Consider the following 21257-nt stretch of genomic DNA (forward strand, 5'->3'; position numbering starts at 1 on the left):
GGTTCTGCTGCTATAAATTACAAAAATGCTATTAAGACTTTCATTAACTTAAGATTTCCAAAGGAAATTTTGATTTCCAAAAGAATCTAGATTTAGCTGTAGCTTATGAGTTATGTTCATTTTTGCATGTATATTACACTTCAGTTTTCAAAACTTAAGTATATTACTAAGATACACTAAGATTCGGCTGGGCACGGTGGCTCACACCTGTAATCCCAGCACTTTGGGAGGCCAAGGCGGGCGGATCACAAGGTCAGGAGATCGAGGCCATCCTGGCTAACATGGTGAAATCCTGTCTCTACTAAAAATATAAAAAATTAGCCAGGCGTGGTGGCGGGCGCCTGTAGTCCCAGCTACTCGGGAGGCTGAGGCAGGAGAATGGCGTGAACCCAGGAGGCGGAGCTTGCGTGAGCTGAGATCCAGCCACTGCACTCCAGCCTGGGCGACAGAACGGAACTCTGTCTCAAAAAAATATATATATATACACACACACACACACACACTAAGATTCAAGCTGGTCCATAAATCCCACACATGATAAATAATTTTTTTTAAATGGGGGCTGGGCACGGTGGCTCACGCCTGTAATTACAGCACTTTGGGAGGCCAAGTTGGGCAGATCACAAGGTCAGGAGTTTGAGACCAGCCTTGCCAACATGGTAAAACTCCAGCTCTACTAAAAATACAAGAATTAGCTGGGCATGGTGGTGTGCTCCTGTAATCCCAGCTAGTCGAGAGGCTGAGACAGAAGAATCACTTGAACACAGAAGTGGAGGCTGCAGTGAGCCGAGATCATACCACTGTACTCCAGTCTGGACAAGTGAGCAAGACTCTGTCTCCAGGAAAAAAAAAAAAAAAAAAAACAGGATAGGAATAGAGGGTGGAAAAATACAAAAGTACCGGCTTCACAGGACCCATGCTCAGCCCACTCCATGGCAGATCTCTTCCTCACATCCCTGCCCTTCCAAAATGACACTCACCATTCACTGTCTCACTCTCATCGTGGGGCGCTGCAGGCCAAGTGTTGGAGAATCAAAAATGGACCCAAGAGCTCCACTTGGAGCAAGGGCTCAGCCCTGCTTGGAGACCTACTGCACACAGAGTTTCCCTTGCAAACTCTGTCTCCCAGAGCAATGAACACAACCAGCGACCAGACCTAGGCTCCTACATACCATTCTGTACTCAAAGAACCTAGGCCTTCTCTGAGAAATGGCTGATGCTAGGGTTGGGGGAAAAAAAAGAAAACAGTACAAGATGAGCCTGGAACATCTTGTTCTACCAGAACATAAAGAGGTGCTCAGGGGTTGACAGGGACATGTCAAGGCATACAGCTTAAAGGAACTTTAATGGGACTCCCACTTGTCAAATTTGGGACAATGTGAGGATTCAAGAAAATAAGGACTAAAATACATAACTTATTTTTTTAAGGGGGAGCTCGTTTTCACAGAAAAATGACAGCTAAAAGGTAGAAAGTGCAGTAATAGCCAGTTACCATTTAACAAGTCCATGATGAATCATGAAGGACTGCTAAAGCCATGGTTGTTGGGGACAGTTATGGTGGCTCACACTTGTAATCCCAACAATTTGGGAGGCCAAGGCAGGAGGAAGGTCACCTGAGCCCAGGAGTTTGAGCCTAGAGTGAGCTATGATTGTGCCACTGTACTCAAGCCTGGATGGAGTAACAGAGCCAAGACCCTATCTCAAAACAACAACAACAAAAGCTACACTGTTGGGACAGACTACAAGCACAGTCCACAGGTCCCTCATTAGTGACAATGGGGACCTGTGCCTTTCCACAGAGAGCTCTGGTGGCCATCGCCTACCAGGGGTGGGTCGGTTGACACATAAGCTCCTCCTAATGTGGTCTGACTAGCACTCTGTCCTTCCCTCACTTCTCTTTGTTCTACTTACTTCCTTTGACTCCTTTTCTTAAGATTATCTAAATCTCCTTTCAGCTGGAGGGTATCTACCCAGGCTTGACTCCTTCTGAACAGCTTTTCAAATGTACGTATCTTTTACACTCTAATGCCGTCACGAAAAAAAAAAAGTATATATCAGTCTTCTGAAGTAGGCTTGCTTGTGCCTCCTACTCCACATTCCACAATAATTTCTAGAGAAGCAGACTGCTGAGGTGAGGAAGGCCACTGCCCAGCCTAGGCTGGTGCAGGACACTCCCTTCTTCTGCACACGGATCTTCAGTAAAGGGCCAAAGCTACCTTTCAAGGTTCCAACTTTGAGATACAACCTGGCCTTCTGACCTAGGTCTGATCATGAGAAAGCTAAAGCGGTCATGAGGAATTGGGGATTGGGAGTGCTGTTCTAGACTAGCAAAAGCTGAAGAGGCACATCCACCAGATGCAAAGTATGCATCTCAACCCCAAAGTGCAGAAAAAGGCAGGTATGGGGCCTGCTGGGGACATGCCCCTATACCTGCTTTTAGCACAATAACAGACCTTGTTACTGATGTGATGTTTCCCAAAATGTGGCTGGGTGCTGAGTCAACAAGGAAACTGTCCTTGTTCTGACGTATTTGAGGGTAACAGTGCCACGACAGCTACCAGATATCACGTAACAAAAGAGATGGAGGCTAGGCACAGTGACTCATGCCTATAATCCCACTGGGAGGCCACAAGGCAGGTGGATCACGAGGTCAAGAGATCAAGATCATCCTAGTCAACATGGTGAAACCCCGCCTGTACTAAAAATATAAAAACTAGCTGGGTGTGGTAGTGCGCACCTATAGTCCCACCTACTCAGGAGGCTGAGGCAGAAGAATTGCTTGAACCTGGGAGGCAGAGATTGCAATGAGCCAAAATCGCGCCACTGCACTCCAGCCTGGCAACAGAGTGAGACTCTGTCTCAAAAAAAAAAAAAAAGAGAGATGCAACAGGTAGAACAAGATGTTTCAAGGTGGAGAATCTACATGAGGGGAAAGGTGTCTGCTGTGCTGTTTGACTTGAAAGTTTTTAAGATAGATTAAAAAAAAAATAGATCAAATATTTCACACATACACACAAAAACTAGAATCCAAGCATGCCCATTTGGCATTATATATTGAAAACTGAGGGAATACCCGAGGACATGCAAACACTTAAAAACAGATACAAAACTATTAAAATTAACCAAATACTAGGTGGCTGCAGGGTTAATAACTGGTCAAACAGGAAGGTTTTCAGGAAGCAGCTATAGAAGAAACCAAGGGAATCAGGGTTGATAAAATAAAAACTCAGGTTTTAAAAGTAAAAGTGAGGATAATAACAATTGCTAATACAAGCGTCCGGTGGTCACTGCATTAAGACCTTTCCATGAAGGTGATGGTATCGTCTTCCTCATTTTCATATACAGGGAACCTGAAGCTTAGCAAGATTAAGTTCACTATCAAGATCAGCCAGCTGAACTAGACCCTGGCAGGCTGATTCCTGAGTCCCAGCCTCAATCACAGAGAGTAACATGACAGTGCCATAAGCACAAGAGTGAAAGCACTTAGCCACAGTGCAAGGTCCAGGAATCAAGCAAAGAAAGAGAGATGAGGCCAGGCACAGTGGCTCATGCCTGTAATCCCAGCACTTTGGGAGGCCGAGGCGGGCAGATCACTTGAGGTCAGGAGTTTGAGACCAGTCTGGCCCATATGGTGAAACCCTGTCTCTACCAAAAATACAAAGATTAGCCAGGCGTAGTGGGCGCACGCCTGTAATCCCAGCTACTCGGGAGGCTGAGGCATAAGAATTGCTTGAAACCAGGAGGCAGAGGTTGCAGTGAGCTGAGATCATGCCAGTGCACTCCAGCCTGGGAGACAGAATGAAACTGTGTCTCAAAAAAAAAAAAAGAGAGATGAATAAAAATAACAGTATATCTGAATGTCAGAGAAGCTGCTGTAGACTACAGGAATTACCTAACTCCAAGGCAGGGGAAAGATGCAATGATATTAAAGTTGAGCTGCAGCACTGTGGCTCACGCCTGTAATCCCAGCACTTTGGGAGGCCAAGGCAAGCAGATCACCGGAGCCCAGGAGTTTGAGACCAGCTGGGCAACATGGCGAAACCCCATCTCTACAAAAAAATACAAAAATTAGCCAGATGTGGTGGCATGCACCTGTAGTCCCAGCCACTCAGGAGGCTGAGATGGGAGGATCACCTGAGCCTGGACGGCAGAGGTTGCAGTGAGCTAAGATTGCACCACTGCGCTATAGTCTGGGTGATGGAGCGAGACTCCATCCCAAAAAAAAAAAGAAGAAATTAAAAGTAATAAACCCTAATAGGAAGAACAAGGAGACTTTCAAAAGACTACTTCAGTTTCACAGGCATGAGAGGCTAAAAGCTAAAGATGGCATCACATAAACAAGTAAATATCCCCAGACACTAAAAAGGAAATCAGTAAGAGCTGCTTGTGTGCCACACAGACAAATGACATGGGCGTCACAAGGTTTGCTGTGTGGAGACTGTGCCTGGTTTTAGAAAGCAGAGAAAGAATTAGCAACCCCTCACACACACCCATGTGTGCCTGCACCCGGGCTGCAAAGGCTTGAAGGTCCATCCCCAAACAAAGGGGAGACAACTTCTGTCTCAACCAGCATTTGTTTTTTCACATTCTGACCAAGTGTAGAGACCCTGGGGTACACCCTAGGGTTCCCGCAGCCCCTTGGAAAGGAAATCCCCCAATTCTGGCAAGCCAAGGATGCCAAAGGTCCTCCACGGAGACAGAGCTGAAGCCAGGCCATAGGCTCTTCTGCCACAACTCCTGCAGAGCACACATGCCTGTGCCTCACAGGACAGGAGGCCAGGGCGGGACTCAGGCAAGGGCGCCCAGGACTCAGCAGAGGTCTCTTCATCGTCAGCCTGCCCCTCTAACATCTACATCTGCCAGGGAGGCACCACTGTACTCCACTTCTAACAGCCACCTGCTCCCACAGCCAGTTGACAAACCTGTTTGACCATGCAGGTGTCAGTGCAAAGACGTAAGCTCATAGCAAAGGCAGCAACGCTGCCCCCACAGGAGCTCAGGCCTTCAGCCAGAGACCAGAAGGGGACATGTACGCAACGACCACCAAGGGGTCATAAGAGGCTGACTGGTCAGCAATAGTGGACTGGAGCACTGGCCTGGTCTGGCCTGGCTCTAGATGCCACACTTCCAGAGGGTGCACAGATCAGATCACAAGGTGACACTAACTTGCTCAGTTCTAACTCTGCACTCACCACATTGAAACTTGCTCAAACTAAATTCCAACTTCACTCTAGAAGAACTTTCAGAAAAACCTCAAACCACATTATCTTTTACTCTTCCTCTAAAAACACATTTATGGGTTGACCAACTATTATTTGCTCTGTATCAGGGACATAGAATATTCTTTCTTTTTGAGACATAGTTTTCGCTGTTGTTGCCCAGGCTAGAATGCAACGGTGCAATCTCAGCTCACTGCAACCTCTGCCTCCCGGATTCTAGCAATTCTCCTGCCTCAGCCTCCTGAGTAGCTGGGATTACAGGTGTGCGTCACCACATCCGGCTAATTTTGTATTTTTAGTAGAGATGGGGTTTCACCATGTTGGTCAGGCTAGTCTCGAACTCCTGACCTCAAGTGATCCACCCGCCTCGGCCTCCCAAAGTGCTGGGATTATAGGCGTAAGCCACCACACCCAGCCTTACATTCTTAATATGTTACATCAGCTGCTCCATGTAAAAATCAATTTATCTACCCAAGCTTCATAAGACAAAGATGATCATTTCCAGTGTTTTCCATCTTCCCATAGGCCTAATAAAATTCACTTGGACATTTTTACAACTTAAACTTAGCATAAAACACTCTTGTTGCAAATCATCCTGAAACAAGTAATCATTGTAACTAAATAATAAACTATCATAAAAACAGAAGTTATACAAGGCAAAGGTCATATCTCCCTTAACACTAATTCAATCAGATGCAGTACGTATTTGAGTTGAATATAAAAAGAAATGGCAACACATCACATGTGAATCAATCACTAACTTTAGGTAAAGCTGCAGAAATGAACCACAGCAGGGCTATTTAGAAAGAGTAAGAAGCTTGGAGATGAGAAAGATTAAGTGCAGCAGAGAGTTGGAAAAACAGCCCAAAGAACACAATACCTTTAAGTTTGGTATAGCTGTGAAGGAGTGGATCTGCAGAAACCATGCAAGGCCACCAAGGGTAACCCGACACTTTGGACCACACCAAATCACCGACATTGTATTTCAACAGGTGGTCTTTGTCTCTTCCAGTGTTTGGACAAGACTCTTTCTTAGCTGGAATCTGAAAATGAACAACAAAAGACAAACACTAACACATCCAATCACTACCTGTGTATCCAGAAGACCAAGGATTCATTAGGCTATAATGTCCAAATACACACAGACCCCCAAAAATGGAGTGTGCTCCCTTGCTGTGTTTTAGATGATAGCCTCAACATCGTTTCATTAAAATTTTGTCTCTCAGGCCGGGCGCGGTGGCTCACGCCTGTAGTTGCAGCACTTTGGGAGGCCGAGGCGGGTGGATCATGAGGTCAGGAGATTGAGACCTTCCTGGCTAACACAGTGAAACTCCATCTACTAAAAGTACAAAAAATTAGCCAGGCGTGGTGGCAGGAGCCTGTAGTCCCAGCTACTGGGGAGGCTGAGGCAGGAGAATGGCGTGAACCTGGGAGGCGGAGCTTGCAGTGAGCCGGGATTGTGCCACTGCACTCCAGCCTGGGCAACAGAGTGAGACTCCATCTCAAAAAAAAAAAAAAAAAAAAAGAAAAAGAAAAGGTCAGGCGCAGTGGCTCACGCATGTAATCCCAGCACTTTGGGAGGCCGAGGCGGGTGGATCATGAGGTCAAGAGATCGAGACCATCCTGGCCAACATGGTGAAACCCCATCTCTATTAAAACTACAAAAAATTAGCCGGGAGTGGTGGTGAGCACCTGTAGTCCCAGCTACTCAGGAGGCTGAGGCAGAAGAATCACTTGAACCCAGGAGGCGGAGGTTGCAGTGAGCTGAGATTGCACCACTACACTCCAGTCTGGCGACAGAATAAAACTCTGTCTCCAAAAAAAAAAAAAAAATTTGTCTCTCCCTCTCAGCTAAAGGATCAGGACAGTGCATGGCACACAGCAGGTGTTCAACATTATGAAGATCTCTATATAAATCTATTTCAGCCTACTATTAATAGAGGGTCTTCAATGGTGCTTTATTCAACTGGTCAAAAAGGAATTCTCACAGAATTCCAAATCCATACTGATCCCTGTCCCCAGTCATGTCTGACAATCAGTTCTCGGCAGCCCATGTGTCACCAACATGAACCATCCTAGAGTGGTGGGGGCAAGGGCAAGGAGGACTAGGAGCAAGTCTCGGCTCCATCACATGTAATCTGAGTCCCTGGGGCTCTCTGAGCCTCAATTTCTCCATCTATAGAACATGATGGGCAGGTTGAGGCTGAACATTCCACCAAAGAAAACTCCTTCCCACAAGCCACTCACAGTTGCGCTCTCCAGTGGAAACAAGCACAGCCAGCGTGGCTGCAATCCGCCAAGGGTGAATCCCTGGCCTTGCTCCTCAGAGTACTATACATATGGGTAGATTGTTCCACTGCCTCAGGCCTCAGTTTTCTCATCTGTGAGCTAAAGATGCTGGCCCAAAACCTTGCCATGAGCACGCTGGTGAGGACTGGCATGAGCTGCCACATGACACATTTTCATGTTTTTTTTATCCTCCCACCTCAGCCTCCCTAGTAGCTGGGACCACAGGCAGTGCCACCATGCCCAGGTAATTTTATTTTTTGTAGAGACGGGGTCTCACTATGTTGCCCAGGCTGGTCTTGAACTCCTGGGTTCAAACAATCCTCCTGCCTTAGCCTCCCAAAGTGCTGGGATTACAGGTGTGAGCCACTGCACCAGGCCTGACATACTTTCAGAACCGCTACCAGATTACTGCACAGCAACCCAGGTTTACATTTACTGACCCCACTCTGCAGATGGAGAGTCAAAATTCAGGTGAGTTACTCAAGTTTTAACAAAACCAAGGGACAGGGCTAGGAATAAAAGCCAGGTTTTTTTGTTTGGTTTGTTTTTTTTCAGTTGGAGGAGAAAGAAAAACCCAGCTTTGATGCGGGAGCATCGTCTGAGGCCAGGAGTTCGAGAACAGCCCGTGTAACATACCAAGACCCTGTCTCAAAACAAAACAGCTAGGTCTCTGACAACTTGCACAGGCCTCTTCCCATGCAAAACCATGAGGTTCAATACTGCCATGAGCACTTCAAAAAATCTTTCTAGGCTGGGCACGGCCCCTCGCACCTGTAACTTGAGTACTTCAGGAGGTGGAGGTGGGAGAATCGTTTGAGCCCAGGAGTTTGAGACCGGCCTGGGCAACATAGCAAGACCCCATCTCTACAAAAAAACAAAAAATTAGCTGGGCACATAGTGGTGCACACCTGTGGTCCAGCTACTCAGGAGGCTGAGGTAGGAGGATCACCTAAGCCTGGGAGGTCAAAGCTGCTATGAGCCATGATCACACCACTGCCCTCTAGCCTGGGCAGAGACCCTGTCTCAAAAAAAATAAATAAAATTAGGAAACTTTGCCACTGCAATTATATGAGCAAGAACTAAATAGCTCCTGAATAATCAAAAAACATTTTTTTAACCCTCAAAGCTCTTCATTATTTTAACAATTCCAAGGAGCAGCAACTAAAGAGCAACACCCTATCGACCACCAGATGAACAGAGACTGCTGCCCCATCAAGAGTTCCTTCCTTCTGCCAAAGCCATGGCCCCTCAGTTGTTTCACATGGCTTATATTCATCCGAGTGTCAGGGCCAATCTGAATGCCACGTGAAGGCATGGAAACACCAACCACCAGGCAGAATGGAGCAGCACCACCACATCTTTCCATCTCAAGTTAGGATGAGGAAACACTCATTCGCTTGTGTCCAGTGTGCTGGGCTCTGCCCTGGGAACCAAGAATGGGAGGCAAAAGACACATCCCTAGGCCTCAGGGAGGCAGGCCATCTGCTGGACCACCTGGCTGAGAAGACAGTAAGTGGACACTGGACCATAGGGTAAGGACAGCAGGCGCACCGCTGCACAGCTCTGCTTCCCACTCATCAGATGGTGCAGACTTAGGAAGTCACATTCTAGAGCCCAGCATGTCTCCACTGACCACACCAGGCTAAAGAACACCTTGGAGATGAGATCCTTGAAAAGTGTGTAACCTGATGTTGTCAAGCCAGGGCTCTGAAACTGGCAGAACCACATTAAGAAACAAGCATGGGCCGGGCGTGGTGGCTCAAGCCTGTAATGCCAGCACTTTGGGAAGCCGAGACGGGTGGATCACAAGGTCAGGAGATCGAGACCATCCTGGCTAACATGGTGAAACCCCGTCTCTACTAAAAAAAAATACAAAAAACTAGCCAGGCGTGGTGGGGGGCGCCTGTACTCCCAGCTACTCGGGAGGCTGAGGCAGGAGAATGGCGTGAACCCAGGAGGCGGAGCTTGCAGTGAGCTGAGATCCGGCCACTGCACTCCAACCTGGGCGACAAAGAGAGACTCCATCTCAAAAAAAAAGAAAAAAAAAAAAGAAAGAAATAAGCATTGCCTCTTTTTAGCCATTTGAATCTTGAACACTTAGCTCACCTCTCTAGACTTCTCAACAGGCTCAGCAGCCAGCTGAGAACTGAGGAGGCAGTGCCAGGGCATCCTGGAGCCCGCCCTCCAACCCACAGCCAGGGTTCAGGCAAGTGGCTGGAAGTACCAGACCTGTTCTCATCTCCTCCGCCCACCCCAGTACTCGTGCAGGTGCCCTCACACGGTGGCCATGCTCACTGCTCAAGGTCACGTGACCCCTGACACGCCTCCTAGATACCTTTTTATCTGAAGGACTCGAGATCTTAGACACAAGAGCTGCTTCGACAAGGCCCTGCTCCAGCAAGGAGTCATATTTTATGCTCCTCTTCCTGTTCCTTCTTGCTTTGTGTTCTGGTTTTTGTCCATTTTCTTCTGACTGAGACGCATCAGCAGCACTGTCACCACAAATGGAAGACTCAAAGAGAGGCTTCCCATTCATGTACGTTTTGGTGATCTTCAGCTTAATTTCTGGAGAGCCATTTTTGATAGGGGTAGTGTTAGGTGGTGTCCCAATCCCTTTCGTTTCCTGGGACTCAAAACGCAGTTTGGCATCGTGTGCACCCGGTTCTCCATTAAACACCCGGGAAGTAAGATCTTTCAGCTTGTCGGCTGGAATAAAGGGCAGGGCGTCGTGGCCGTTAAACTTCTGCATGACCCCCTCCTGCAGGCTGCTGGAGAGCTGGGCTTTGCTGAGGAACACAGAACACTCACGATTCACCTCACAGCTCGGAGTCTTCCCATTGGCACTGCCGAGGATTTCTGGTGCCTGCTTCATCTTTATGCACTTTACAACACTCTGAACAGAAAGGGGACTCTGCTTGATGCTAAATTCCATCCAGCCCAGATGCTTCCGTTCTTAGAACACTATGGTATTAAAAATAGAAAAAAGAAAGAAAAAGCAATTACATTTAAAACCTAGGACAGGTATGCCAGGACCTCTACAGCTTTGTGGGGTCTGATTTTCTTTGTAAGTAATTTATGATGTTTTTATAATAATTCAGGTCACAGAAGGCAGTGTTAGTATCACAAAAAAATTACATGGAATCAAAAAATGATAAAGCTGAAAGGAAAGAACAAGGAATCATTTTTTAAACGAAAAACATGAAAGTCAGTCAAGACAGCAAACTCCAATCATACCACTAATAATCCACAGCATGGCCATGGACGCATAACTTAATTTGTCAATCATCCCTGAAACACAGATTTCCACCTGTCCACCAGCATATACTTAAAAGAGCTAATATGTGTGAGGCAGCTGGCATAATGACAGGCCTATGCAAAAGGACAACAGAGAACAGCATAAAAGCAAAATCAACACTAACAGGAAAAGAGTTCGCCCCAGTCCCTCCTGTTACAGCTGAAGTATCAGGCTCAGAATGTGCCCAAGATGACCTGGTCAGCAAAGTGTAAAACCAGATATTCCAACTCCAAGCACAGGATTAGTTCCAGGTTGATGAAAATAAGAAGCAAAAAACCAAGAGTCTCCAAGGGTGAAAGCATTCCCAGTCAGGTCTGGCTATGCTCAACCCAGTATTCTTATCACAGTCCACTATCCCCTCCATGTTCAGGCCTAAATTAAACAAGAAAGAACACAGCAGTAACATCACATATTTTAGCTACTATCTGAAGATTAACTACTTGAGGACAACACTGCTGAGCCACTTTGCCAGTGCACCACACTGGCCAATGAAGCCCAAGTGCAGAAGTACGCAGTTTAGGAAGATGACTGGCTGCAGTGTGGTGGTGTGGGGTCTTCACTGTAAAGCTACAGTCCCTAATCTGAGACACCTAGTGAAGGGGCCAGAGCCCCAAAACACAGCTAGGAATAAGAAACAGGTAGGCACCCACCCCAGCTGGGAAGGCATCTCTCAGGTGTACACCATCAAAAGCTCCAACAAGAGCCCTCTGAGAAGGCAGAAACCAACAGCATCAGACACTGGGGAAAAACGGAATACAGTAAGGACCAGAGATGCCCGTGGATTAGAACAGCGGTTCTCAAACGGGGAGGATTTTGTTCCCCAGGAACACTTAGCCTCATCTGGAAGCATTTTTTAATTACCACGACTAGGGGGCGGCCCCTGACCTATGATGGGTGGTGGTCATGGATGCTGCACCTCCTGCTACGCACAGGATGCCCGGGCAACAGGGCTATGCAGCCCAAGAAGTCCACAGTACTGAGGGGGAAGACACCTGACGTGCAGCAATAGGGGGCCGCTGGTGTCTACAACCTGCAGTCTCCACAGAAAAGCAGACAGCCGAGGAAGGAGACAAGAAGAAAAGAGCAAATGTAAAACCTTGAAAGCGTTAAAGTCTCAGTTCAGTTTCATGTGCTTTGGACAACTCTTTAACACCAAAACACACACAAATGTGTTCTGTCTGGCCTGCACAATTTCTTAAAAAGGTAGAACGGCCGGGCGTGGTGGCTCAAGCCTGTAATCCTAGCACTTTGGGAGGCCGAGATCGGTGGATCACGAGGTCAGGAGATCGAGACCATCCTGGCTAACACGGTGAAACCCCGTCTCTACTAAAAAATACAAAAAAAACTAGCCGGGCGAGGTGGCGGGTGCCTGTAGTCCCAGCTACTCCGGAGGCTGAGGCAGGAGAATGGCGGGAACCCGGGAGGCGGAGCTTGCAGTGAGCTGAGATCCGGCCACTGCACTCCAACCTGGGCGACAGAGCGAGACTCCGTCTCAAAAAAAAAAAAAAAAAAAAGGAGATCAAAGTCAGTTCCTCTTCTAGCTCATATCATACCAACTGTCCCACAGGTAAAAACTATAACCCTGGACAAAATATTAAAAAAACACCTCCTGAAGGAACTGAGAGCAACCAAAAGCAGAGAGAAAATGGATGCAATCAATTCTTGAAAGAAATGGAACAGCACTGGGTAAACTCCATTTTTAAATGTGTGACTGAGGAGAGTCTGAAGCAACTGTAACAGCTATAAAATGAGGGGGGAAATCTCAAGGACAGAGTCTCAGAGGGGAGCCCCAAATTCTGCCTATAAACTCTGCCCAAATTCCAGGCTGATTCCAAGCAGCCTAGCTTATGAAATAACTGAAAAGAGATTCCAGCTGTTGGACACACACAAAAAAAACGGAGTCTCGCTCTGTCACCCAGGCTGGAGTGCAGTGGCGCGATCTGAGGCCACCGCAACCTTCACCTCCTGGGTTCAAGCAATTCTTCCGCCTCAGCCTCCTCAGTAGCTGGGGCTACAGGCACCCGCTACCACGCCTGGCTAATTTTTTTTTTATTTTTAGTAGAAACAGGGTTTCACCGTGTTACCTAGGATGGTCTTGATCTCCTGACTTCGTGATCCACTCACCTTGGCCTCCCAAAGTGCTGGGATTACAGGCGTAAGCCACCGCGCTCAGTCACAAAACCATTCTTAAGGGGAATGTGGCCGGACTTTGGGAGGCCGAGGCAGGAGGACCACTCAAGTCCAGGAATTCAAGATCAGCCTGGGCAAGACAGTGAGAGCCCATCTCTACAAAAAATACAAAAATTAGCCAGCCGTGGTGATGTGCGCCTGTAGTCCCTGCTACTCAGGAGGTTGAGGCAGGAGGTTCACTTGAATCCAAGAGGTCAAGGCTGCAGTAAGCTATGATTGCATTACTGAGCTCCAACCTGGATTACAGAGCAAGACTAAAAAGAAGGGAGAAAAAAAAAGGAAACAGAGCCTCACTGATCCGTGAAACAATATTAAAGCATCTGGAGTCCCACCCAGAAAGAGAAGGGGGAAAAAAAGGCAAAAATATTTGGAGAAAACAATGGCCCTCTAAAAGTTCCCCAATTTGTTGAAAAGTTCAGCAGCTGGGTGAGCTGGCTCATGCCTGTAATCCCAGCACTTTTGGAGGCCAGTGCAGGTGGATCACTTGTGGTCAGGAGTTTGAGACCAGACTGGCCAACATGGTGAAACCATAACTCTACTAAAAATACAAAAATTAGCCAGGCTTGGTGGCACGCACCTGTAATCCCAGCTACTTGGGAGGCTGAGGCAGAAGAATCGCTTGAACCCAGGAGGTGGAGGCTGCAACAAGCAAAGACCATGCCACTGCACTCCAGCCTGGGTGACACAGTGAGGCTCCATCTCAAAAATAAATTAATAAACATAAAAATAAAATTTTTTGTAGAGATGGGATCTTGTCTTGTTGACCAGGCTAGTCTCTGAGTCCTGGCCTCAAGCAATCCTTCCACCTCGGCCTCCCAAAGTACTGGCATTACAAGCAGGAGCCCCTGTACCCTGCCAAACAATTTTTTTTTTCCTTGAGACAGGGTGTCACTATCACCCAAGTTGGAGTGTAGGGCAATGGCACAATTTCAGCTCACTGCAACCTCTACCCTTCAGGGCTCAAGCAATCCTCCCATCTCAGCCTCCCAAGTAGCTGGGACTAGAGGTGCATGCCACCATGCTCAGCTAACTTTTTAATCCATTTTTTGTAGAGACGGATCTCACGATACTGTCCAGGTTGATCTCAAACTCCTGGGCTCAACGGATCTTCCCATCTCAACCTCCCAAAGTACTGGGATTACAGGCATGAGACACTGCACCCAGCCCAAACCACCTTTTTTTTTTCCCCGAGACAGTCTCACTCTGTCACCCAGGCTGAAGTGCAGTGGTATGATCACAGCTCACTGCAACCTCTGCCTCCCAAGCTCAAGTGTCTCCCGCCTCAGCCTCCTGAGCAGCTGTGAGGAGTATAAGGCACTTGCCACCATGCACGGCTAATTTCTGTGTTTTTGTAGAGACCAAGTCACCATGTTGCCCAGGCTGGTCTCAAACTCCTGGGCTCAAGCGATCCACCGGCCTTGGCCTTTCAAAGTGCTGGGTGCAGATGTGAGCCACCATACCCATGGATTTAACAATCTTTCTTATGTTGGGGAAGGCAAGGAGTGGGTAAGTTCTTAAGTTTAGAAAAGTATGAAGAACAATAGGACAAACGAATATACCCACCACCTTGAAAGACAATTTTTTGCATTCTGCCACATTTGCTTCCAGTTTTTTGTTGTGATGGTTGTTGTTTGAGATGGAGTTTCGCTGTCGCCCAGACTGGAGTACAATGGCCCAATCTCGGCTCACTGAAAGCTCTGCCAGCGGGTTCAAGTGATTCTCCTGCCTCAGCCTCCTGAGTAGCTGGTATTACAAGTGTGTGCCACCACACCCAGTTAATTTTGTGTGTGTGTGTATTTTTAGTAGAGACGGGATTTCACCATGTTGGCCAGGCTGGTGCTGGTCGTGAACTCCTGACCTTGTGATCCACCCACCTCGACCTCCCAAAGTGCTGGGATTACAGGCATGAGCCACTATGCCCAGCCACTTCTAGTTTTAACATGAAAGAAAAGAACTACAAATAATAACCACTACAAATGTGTATTTAGTGCTTCCTCTGTGGCACTCTGGTTTGAAGGCAGTCTCCAAACCTGAGAACTAGGAAAGGAAAGGAGGAACAGGAGCCAGCCCTCATGGGGCTGCCAGGTCCAAGAAGCCAGGGTCGCCTAGGCAGACCATCCACCTCCACACCCACAACACTGTAAGGTAGGTATGACTCTTCCACTCCACAGGTGCAGGGGCTGTGACACCCACATCGTACAGCTGGGAAGCAGAGGGGCAGCACTCAAATATAAGCACTCTACCTCTAGGTGCTGCCTCCCACCAGTCTGGTGAGGAGTGAATGCATAAAGCAAAGATGAAGTCTACCTTATTTCCAACGTATAAGTTCCATTTGCTGTCCCCCAGAGGCAATCTCCATCATGATTTTCCTATATATCCTCCCAGGTTATAGTATGTATCCATTAACACAGAACTGTTGCATGCAGTTTGTATTGCTATAAACACCATCATACCTTTGCTCTGCAACTTGATTAGTCAGTCAACATATCTTTATTTCCCCATGATGATATGTACAAATACAGCTTAGTCTTTTTAGCTATTGTATTATTATTCATCACAAATAATTTATTCTTATTAAGTTATTCAAAGATGATGGAAACAGGCCAGGAATGGTGGCTCATGCCTGTAATCCTAGCACTTTGGAAGGCCAAGGTGGGAGGATCATCTGAGGTCAGGAGTTCGAGACCAGCCTAGTCAACATGGCAAAACCCTATCTCTACTAAAATACAAAAATTAGCCAGGTGTGGTGGTGCACACCTATGATCTCAGCTACTAGGGAGGCTAAGGCAGGAGAATTGCTTGAACGTGGGAGGTGGAGGTTGCCGTGAGTCGAGATCGCACCATTGCCCTCCAGCCTGGACAACACAGCGAGACTCCATCTCAAAAAAAAAAAAAAAAAAAGATGGAAACATACATAGAACATGATATAAAGTTTCCCAAAATATTATGCAAAGTTAGCATAATCCTTATACCAAAACCAGGAAAAAAAAGAAGTATTAAAAAAAAAAATCTGGCCGGGCGCGGTGGCTCAAGCCTGTAATCCCAGCACTTTGGGAGGCCGAGACGGGTGGATCACGAGGTCAGGAGATCGAGACCATCCTGGCTAACACGGTGAAACCCCGTCTCTACTAAAAAAATACAAAAAAAACTAGCCGGGCGAGGTGGCGGGCGCCTGTAGTCCCAGCTACTCGGGAGGCTGAGGCAGGAGAATGGCGTGAACCCGGGAGGCGGAGCTTGCAGTGAGCCGAGATCCGGTCACTGCACTCCAGCCCGGGCGACAGAGCAAGACTCCGTCTCAAAAAAAAAAAAAAAAAAAAAAAAAAAAAAAAAAAAAAAAATCTATAGACAAGATCAGTCAAGAACTGACTGAAACTACCCTAAATAGAAGTCAATCAAACCCAGCCATCACTGTATTTAAAAAAAAAAAAAAAAGATACCATGGCCAAAAAGGGTTTATCCAAAAATATAAGGATAATTCAACATCAGGAATTCTTTTAATGTTGTCACAATATTAATACATTATGGAAATTTTCTGGTGAAGATGGCTAAAATGCTATTTTAAAGAAAAAAAAGAGGCCAGGCATGGTGGCTCACGCCTATAGCCCTAGCACTTAGGGAAGCTCAGGCAGGTAGACTGCTTGAGTTCAGGAGTTTGAGACCAGTCTCGCCAACATGGTGAAACCCTGTCTCTAATACAAAAATTAGCCAGGCGTGGTGGCACACACCTGTAGTCCCAGCTACTTTGGAGGGGAGAGGCAGGAGGATTGTTTGAACCTGGGAGGTCGAGGCTGTAGTGAGCAAAGATGGCACCACTGCACTCCCACTGAGGTGACAAAGTGAGATCCTGTCTCAAAAAACGAATAAAGGTAAGAAAGAAAGGTAAAAGAAAAAGACAGAAAGAGACAGAGAGAGAAAGAGAGAGAGACAGAGAAAGAGAGAAGGGAAGAAAGGAGAGAAAGGAAGGAGAGAAATGAAAGAAAAGAGTTCAGGAAGGAAGAAAGGAGGGGAGGGAGGGAGAGGGGGAGGGAGGCCGGGCATAGTGGCTCACCACCTGTAATCCTAGCACTTTGGGAGGCCAAGGAGGGAGGACTGCTTGAACCCAGCAATTTAAGATGAGCCTGGGCAGCATAGTGAGACCTTGTCTCTACAAAAAATAAAATTAGCCAGGCACAGTGGTGCACATCTACAGTCCCAGCTACTGGGGAGGCTGAGGTGAGAGGATGGCTTGGGCCCAGGAGTTTGATGCTGCAATGAGCTGTGACCACACTACTGCACTCCAGCCTCGTGACTCAGCAAGACCTTGTCAGCTACATTGCCTAACACAAAGCAAAAAAGAGAAATCTCCAGGTCTAGAAATGAAAAGAGAACAGCAGTCTGAGCCTCATAGGGTGTAGGTTGCCCATGGCAGGACCCCAGAGTTTAAGAGCTGGGGCTTGGCAGCCAGAATACAGAGCAGAGGTGCAGGACAGGGCACTGGGCCTGACTGGGCTTCCTGCACTGAGCCATAAGGAGAGGAGTCATGGAGAGCAGCTGGCTACAGCGATTAGGAGCACCAAGTGTGGAGGCTGCTACCTGGACTAGAATCCCAGCTCTGCCACTTACTAAACTGTGGGACCCCGGCCAAGTGACTCTACCACTCATCCTCACTCCATGTCCTGAGGACAGAGGACCCACCTTGCAGGGTACTTTCAAACATTAAGGAGGAAAAGAAGCCACCACCAGGCAGAGGACTTCCTCATCACCAGGTATCTGTAGTCACAGTGCTGTCATCATCACCTGAGCCCCTCTATCAGCCAGCCCAGGGCTGGGCCCTCAGCAAACACTCACCAGAGGCCACTGGGGTGACAGAGCCACCCTTGAGAAATGTGAACCCCAAGCCTTTGCCTAAGGCGGCTAAATCCTGAGACCAAAAAATGTATGTCAAAACAGGTCTACAATGAGTGACACTGGTAGGGCCTGCAGGGAGACCTGAGAACTGCTCATGGGGAGCCCCCGTCTCCCCCGGGAGAGCCACTGAGAGATGCCCCTGAGGTAAACACAGCCTCCCACCAGCAATGGGAGATCTTCCAGGAGTCAGGCACAGGACAATATGGAAGGTCTTCCACAGAAGAACAGGAAATCACTGTTTTCATGATTTACAAACTTGCAAAAAAAAAAAAAAGGTATTGGTATTGAAGTTAAAAACTCAGTTGTTGAGTTGAATATAACAGACCAGGCACAGCTAAAAATGTAATAGATTAGAAGATAAATATGAGCGAATCAGCAAGGAAAAAGGCTGATAAAGAGATGAAAACCATGTAAAATTAAGACATAACGATCATGAATGTTTCATTCTTTCAAATATTTATAAAGTGCCTACTATGTGCAAGACACTGATTTTAGGTGTTGGGATTATAACATTGAACAGAATGGGGTGAAAAACACTATCTACCCAAAAGCATTAAAAGCAGGAACTAGGCCGGGCGCGGTGGCTCAAGCCTGTAAGCCCAGCACTTTGGGAGGCCAAGACGGGCGGATCACGAGGTCAGGAGATCGAGACCAGCCTGGCTAACACGGTGACACCCCATATCTACCAAAAAAAATACAAAAAACTAGCCGGGCGAGGTGGCGGGCGCCAGTAGTCCCAGCTACTCGGGAGGCTGAGGCAGAAGAATGGCGTGAATCCGGGAGGCGGAGCTTGCAGTGAGCTGAGATCCGGCCACTGCACTCCAGCCCGGGCTACAGAGCAAGACTCCGGCTCAAAAAAAAAAAAAAAAAAAAAAAAAAAAAAAAAAAAAAAAAGAATTAAAAGCAGGAACCAGAAGATATTTGTACACCACGTTCACAGGAGCACTGTTACAGTAGCCAAAAGGTAGACATAACCCAGGGGTCCATCAACAGATGAACAGATAAGCAAAATGTAGACTATCTGCACAGTGGAGTAGTATTCAGCTTTAAAAGGAAAGAAATGCTATTATCTGCTACAATATGGATGAATCTTGAAGACACTATCTATGCTAAGTGAAATAAGGCAGACATGAAAAAGACAAATACTGTAAAATTCCATGTACATGAGGTCCCCAGAATAGAATTCATAGAGACAGGAAGTAGAATGGTGAGTGCCAGGAGCTGGGGGAAGAGAAAGGGGGATGGGGAATTATGGGGCAGACTTTCAGTCTGAGAAGATGAAAAAGTTCTGGAGATAGTGTGATGGTTGTACAACCACGTGAATGCACTTAAGACCTTAGAATTAAATGCTTTAAAATGGTTAAAATGGTAAATTTTATGTTACGTATACCCCCAAAAATACTCTACCTTCAAGGAGCTTACATTCCAATGCAGTTCTAGTTGGAGAGGCTTGAGAGGATGAGGGAAAGACAAGATTTCCATTTTTCTTTCTTTTTTTTTTTTTTTAATTGAGACAGGATCTTGCTCTGTTGCCCAGGCTAAAGTGCAATGGTGCCATCACAGCTCACTGCATCCTAGAACTCCTGGGCCCAAGCAATCCTCCCACCTCAGCCTCCCAAGTAGCTGGGACTATAGGCATGTACCACCACACTGGCTAATTTTTGTATTTTTTGTAGAGACAGGGTTTCACCACATTGCCCAGGCTGGTCTCGAATTCCTGGACTCCCAAAGTGCTGCGATTACAGTAGCCAAAAGGTAGACATAACCCAGGGGTCCATCAACAGATGAATAGATAAGCAAAATGTAGACTATCTGCACAGCCAGACTATCACCTCGGCCAGCTAACAAATTTCAAAGAGATGAAACATTTTCCAGAGATGAAAGGAAAATTAGGTATTCTGATTAAAAGAGTACCCTAGGTTCTCAGCAAAATAAATGAAAACAAATCATCTAGATACAGTGTATTGAAATGACAGAGCATGAAGAACAAATAGAAAATCTTTGCCAGGCATGGCGGCTCACACCTGTAATCCCACCACTTTGGGAGGCTGAGGTGGGAGGATCACTTGAGGTCAGGAGTCTGAGACCAGCCTGGCCAACATAGTAAGACTCCATCTCTACAAAAAATTTTAAATTTAGCCAGGTACAGTGGTACACACCTATAGTCCTAGAAGCTGATCCTAGCTTCTTCAGAGGCTGAAGGAAGAGGATCACTTGAGCCTAGGAATTCGAGGCTGCAGTGACCTATCAGCATGCCACTGTACTGCTGCCTGGGCTACAGAGCAAGACTGTCTGTTAATCAATCAAGCAAGCATTAAGGGAAAATAAATGCCCACCTAGTGCCACCACAAGTGTCCAGAATTTTATGCCCAGATAAATTATCATTCAAACACGAGGGATGGGCCGGGTGCAGTGACTCACACCTGTAATTCCAACACTTGGGGAGGCCAAGGCAAGTGGATCACTTGAGCTCAGAAGTTCAAGACCAGCCTGGGCAACAGGGCGAAACCCTGTCTCTGCAAAAAAAATACAAAAATTAGCTGGGTGTGTGCCCATAATCCCAGCTACTTGGGAGGCTGTGGCAGGAGGATCAGTTGAGCCTGGGCAGCGGAGATTGCAGAGAGCCGAGAAAGCACCACTCCACTCCAGCCTGGGGGACACAGCAAGACCTTGTCTCAAAACAAAAGAACAAAAACAAGAAAAAGAGGCAAAATACATCTTGTGATATGCAAAGACTGAGAGTTTATTTTTTTTATTAAAAGAGAGTCTCTCTCTGTCGCCCAGGCTGGAATGAAGTGGCACAATCTCAGCTCACTGCAACCTCTCCGCCAGGTTCAAGTGATTCTCCTGCCTTAGCCTCCCAAGTAACTAAGACTATAGGCACGCACCACCACACCTGGATAATTTTTTTGTATTTTTAGTAGAGACGGGGTTTCACTATGTTGGCCAGGCTGGTCTCAAACTCCTGACTTCAGGTGATCCACCTGTCTCCGACTCCCAAGGTGCTGGGATTGGAGGCATTTAAGTCACCGAGCCCAGTCTGAGAGTTTAATACGCATATCTCCTTCACAAAAGAAAGATGTAAAATCACAAGGACAAAGAACAGAAGGGATTAGAGTTAGAGATGTCAAACCTGGGAAGGCCGACTTAGAGGAATCAAATTTGTGCTGGAGATGTGCTGTTGTAGGAAGACGACTAATAACCTAAGAATTCCTCGTTTATAAATATTTTCTTCTTAAAATACCTTAAAATTACAAATGCAACATGACCATTATAAAAAGGATGAAAATAATTAATCACTCAGGTGAAAAATAAAAATATAGAGGTTAAAACAGAAATTACCAGTTAAGAGTTATCAGTGGTTCTAGGACGGGCAC

General features: G+C 46.8%; 1 protein-coding gene across 5 annotated transcripts in view; it reads right to left on the reverse strand.

Annotated features, from left to right (window-relative positions):
* Positions 1–21257, reverse strand: part of NSD2 (nuclear receptor binding SET domain protein 2) — a 113339-nt gene that overhangs the window by 71548 nt on the left and 20534 nt on the right. For 3 of the 5 annotated variants that reach the window (XM_008018127.3, XM_008018129.3, XM_008018130.3), the window contains exons 2-3: positions 9844–10469; positions 6100–6262 (exon numbers count right to left, since the gene is read on the reverse strand). In XM_008018127.3, the coding sequence (XP_008016318.1) occupies positions 6100–6262; positions 9844–10440 (760 nt within the window). In that variant the 5' untranslated portion in view covers positions 10441–10469. Of the gene's footprint in view, positions 1–6099; positions 6263–9843; positions 10470–11453; positions 11537–20303; positions 20392–21257 lie in introns of those variants that run through there. The other 2 variants (XM_073012572.1, XM_008018128.3) reach the window with 2 other exon arrangements.

The sequence above is a fragment of the Chlorocebus sabaeus genome, chromosome 27 (assembly GCF_047675955.1).
Source record: "Chlorocebus sabaeus isolate Y175 chromosome 27, mChlSab1.0.hap1, whole genome shotgun sequence".
NCBI classification, from domain to species: Eukaryota; Metazoa; Chordata; class Mammalia; order Primates; family Cercopithecidae; genus Chlorocebus; species Chlorocebus sabaeus.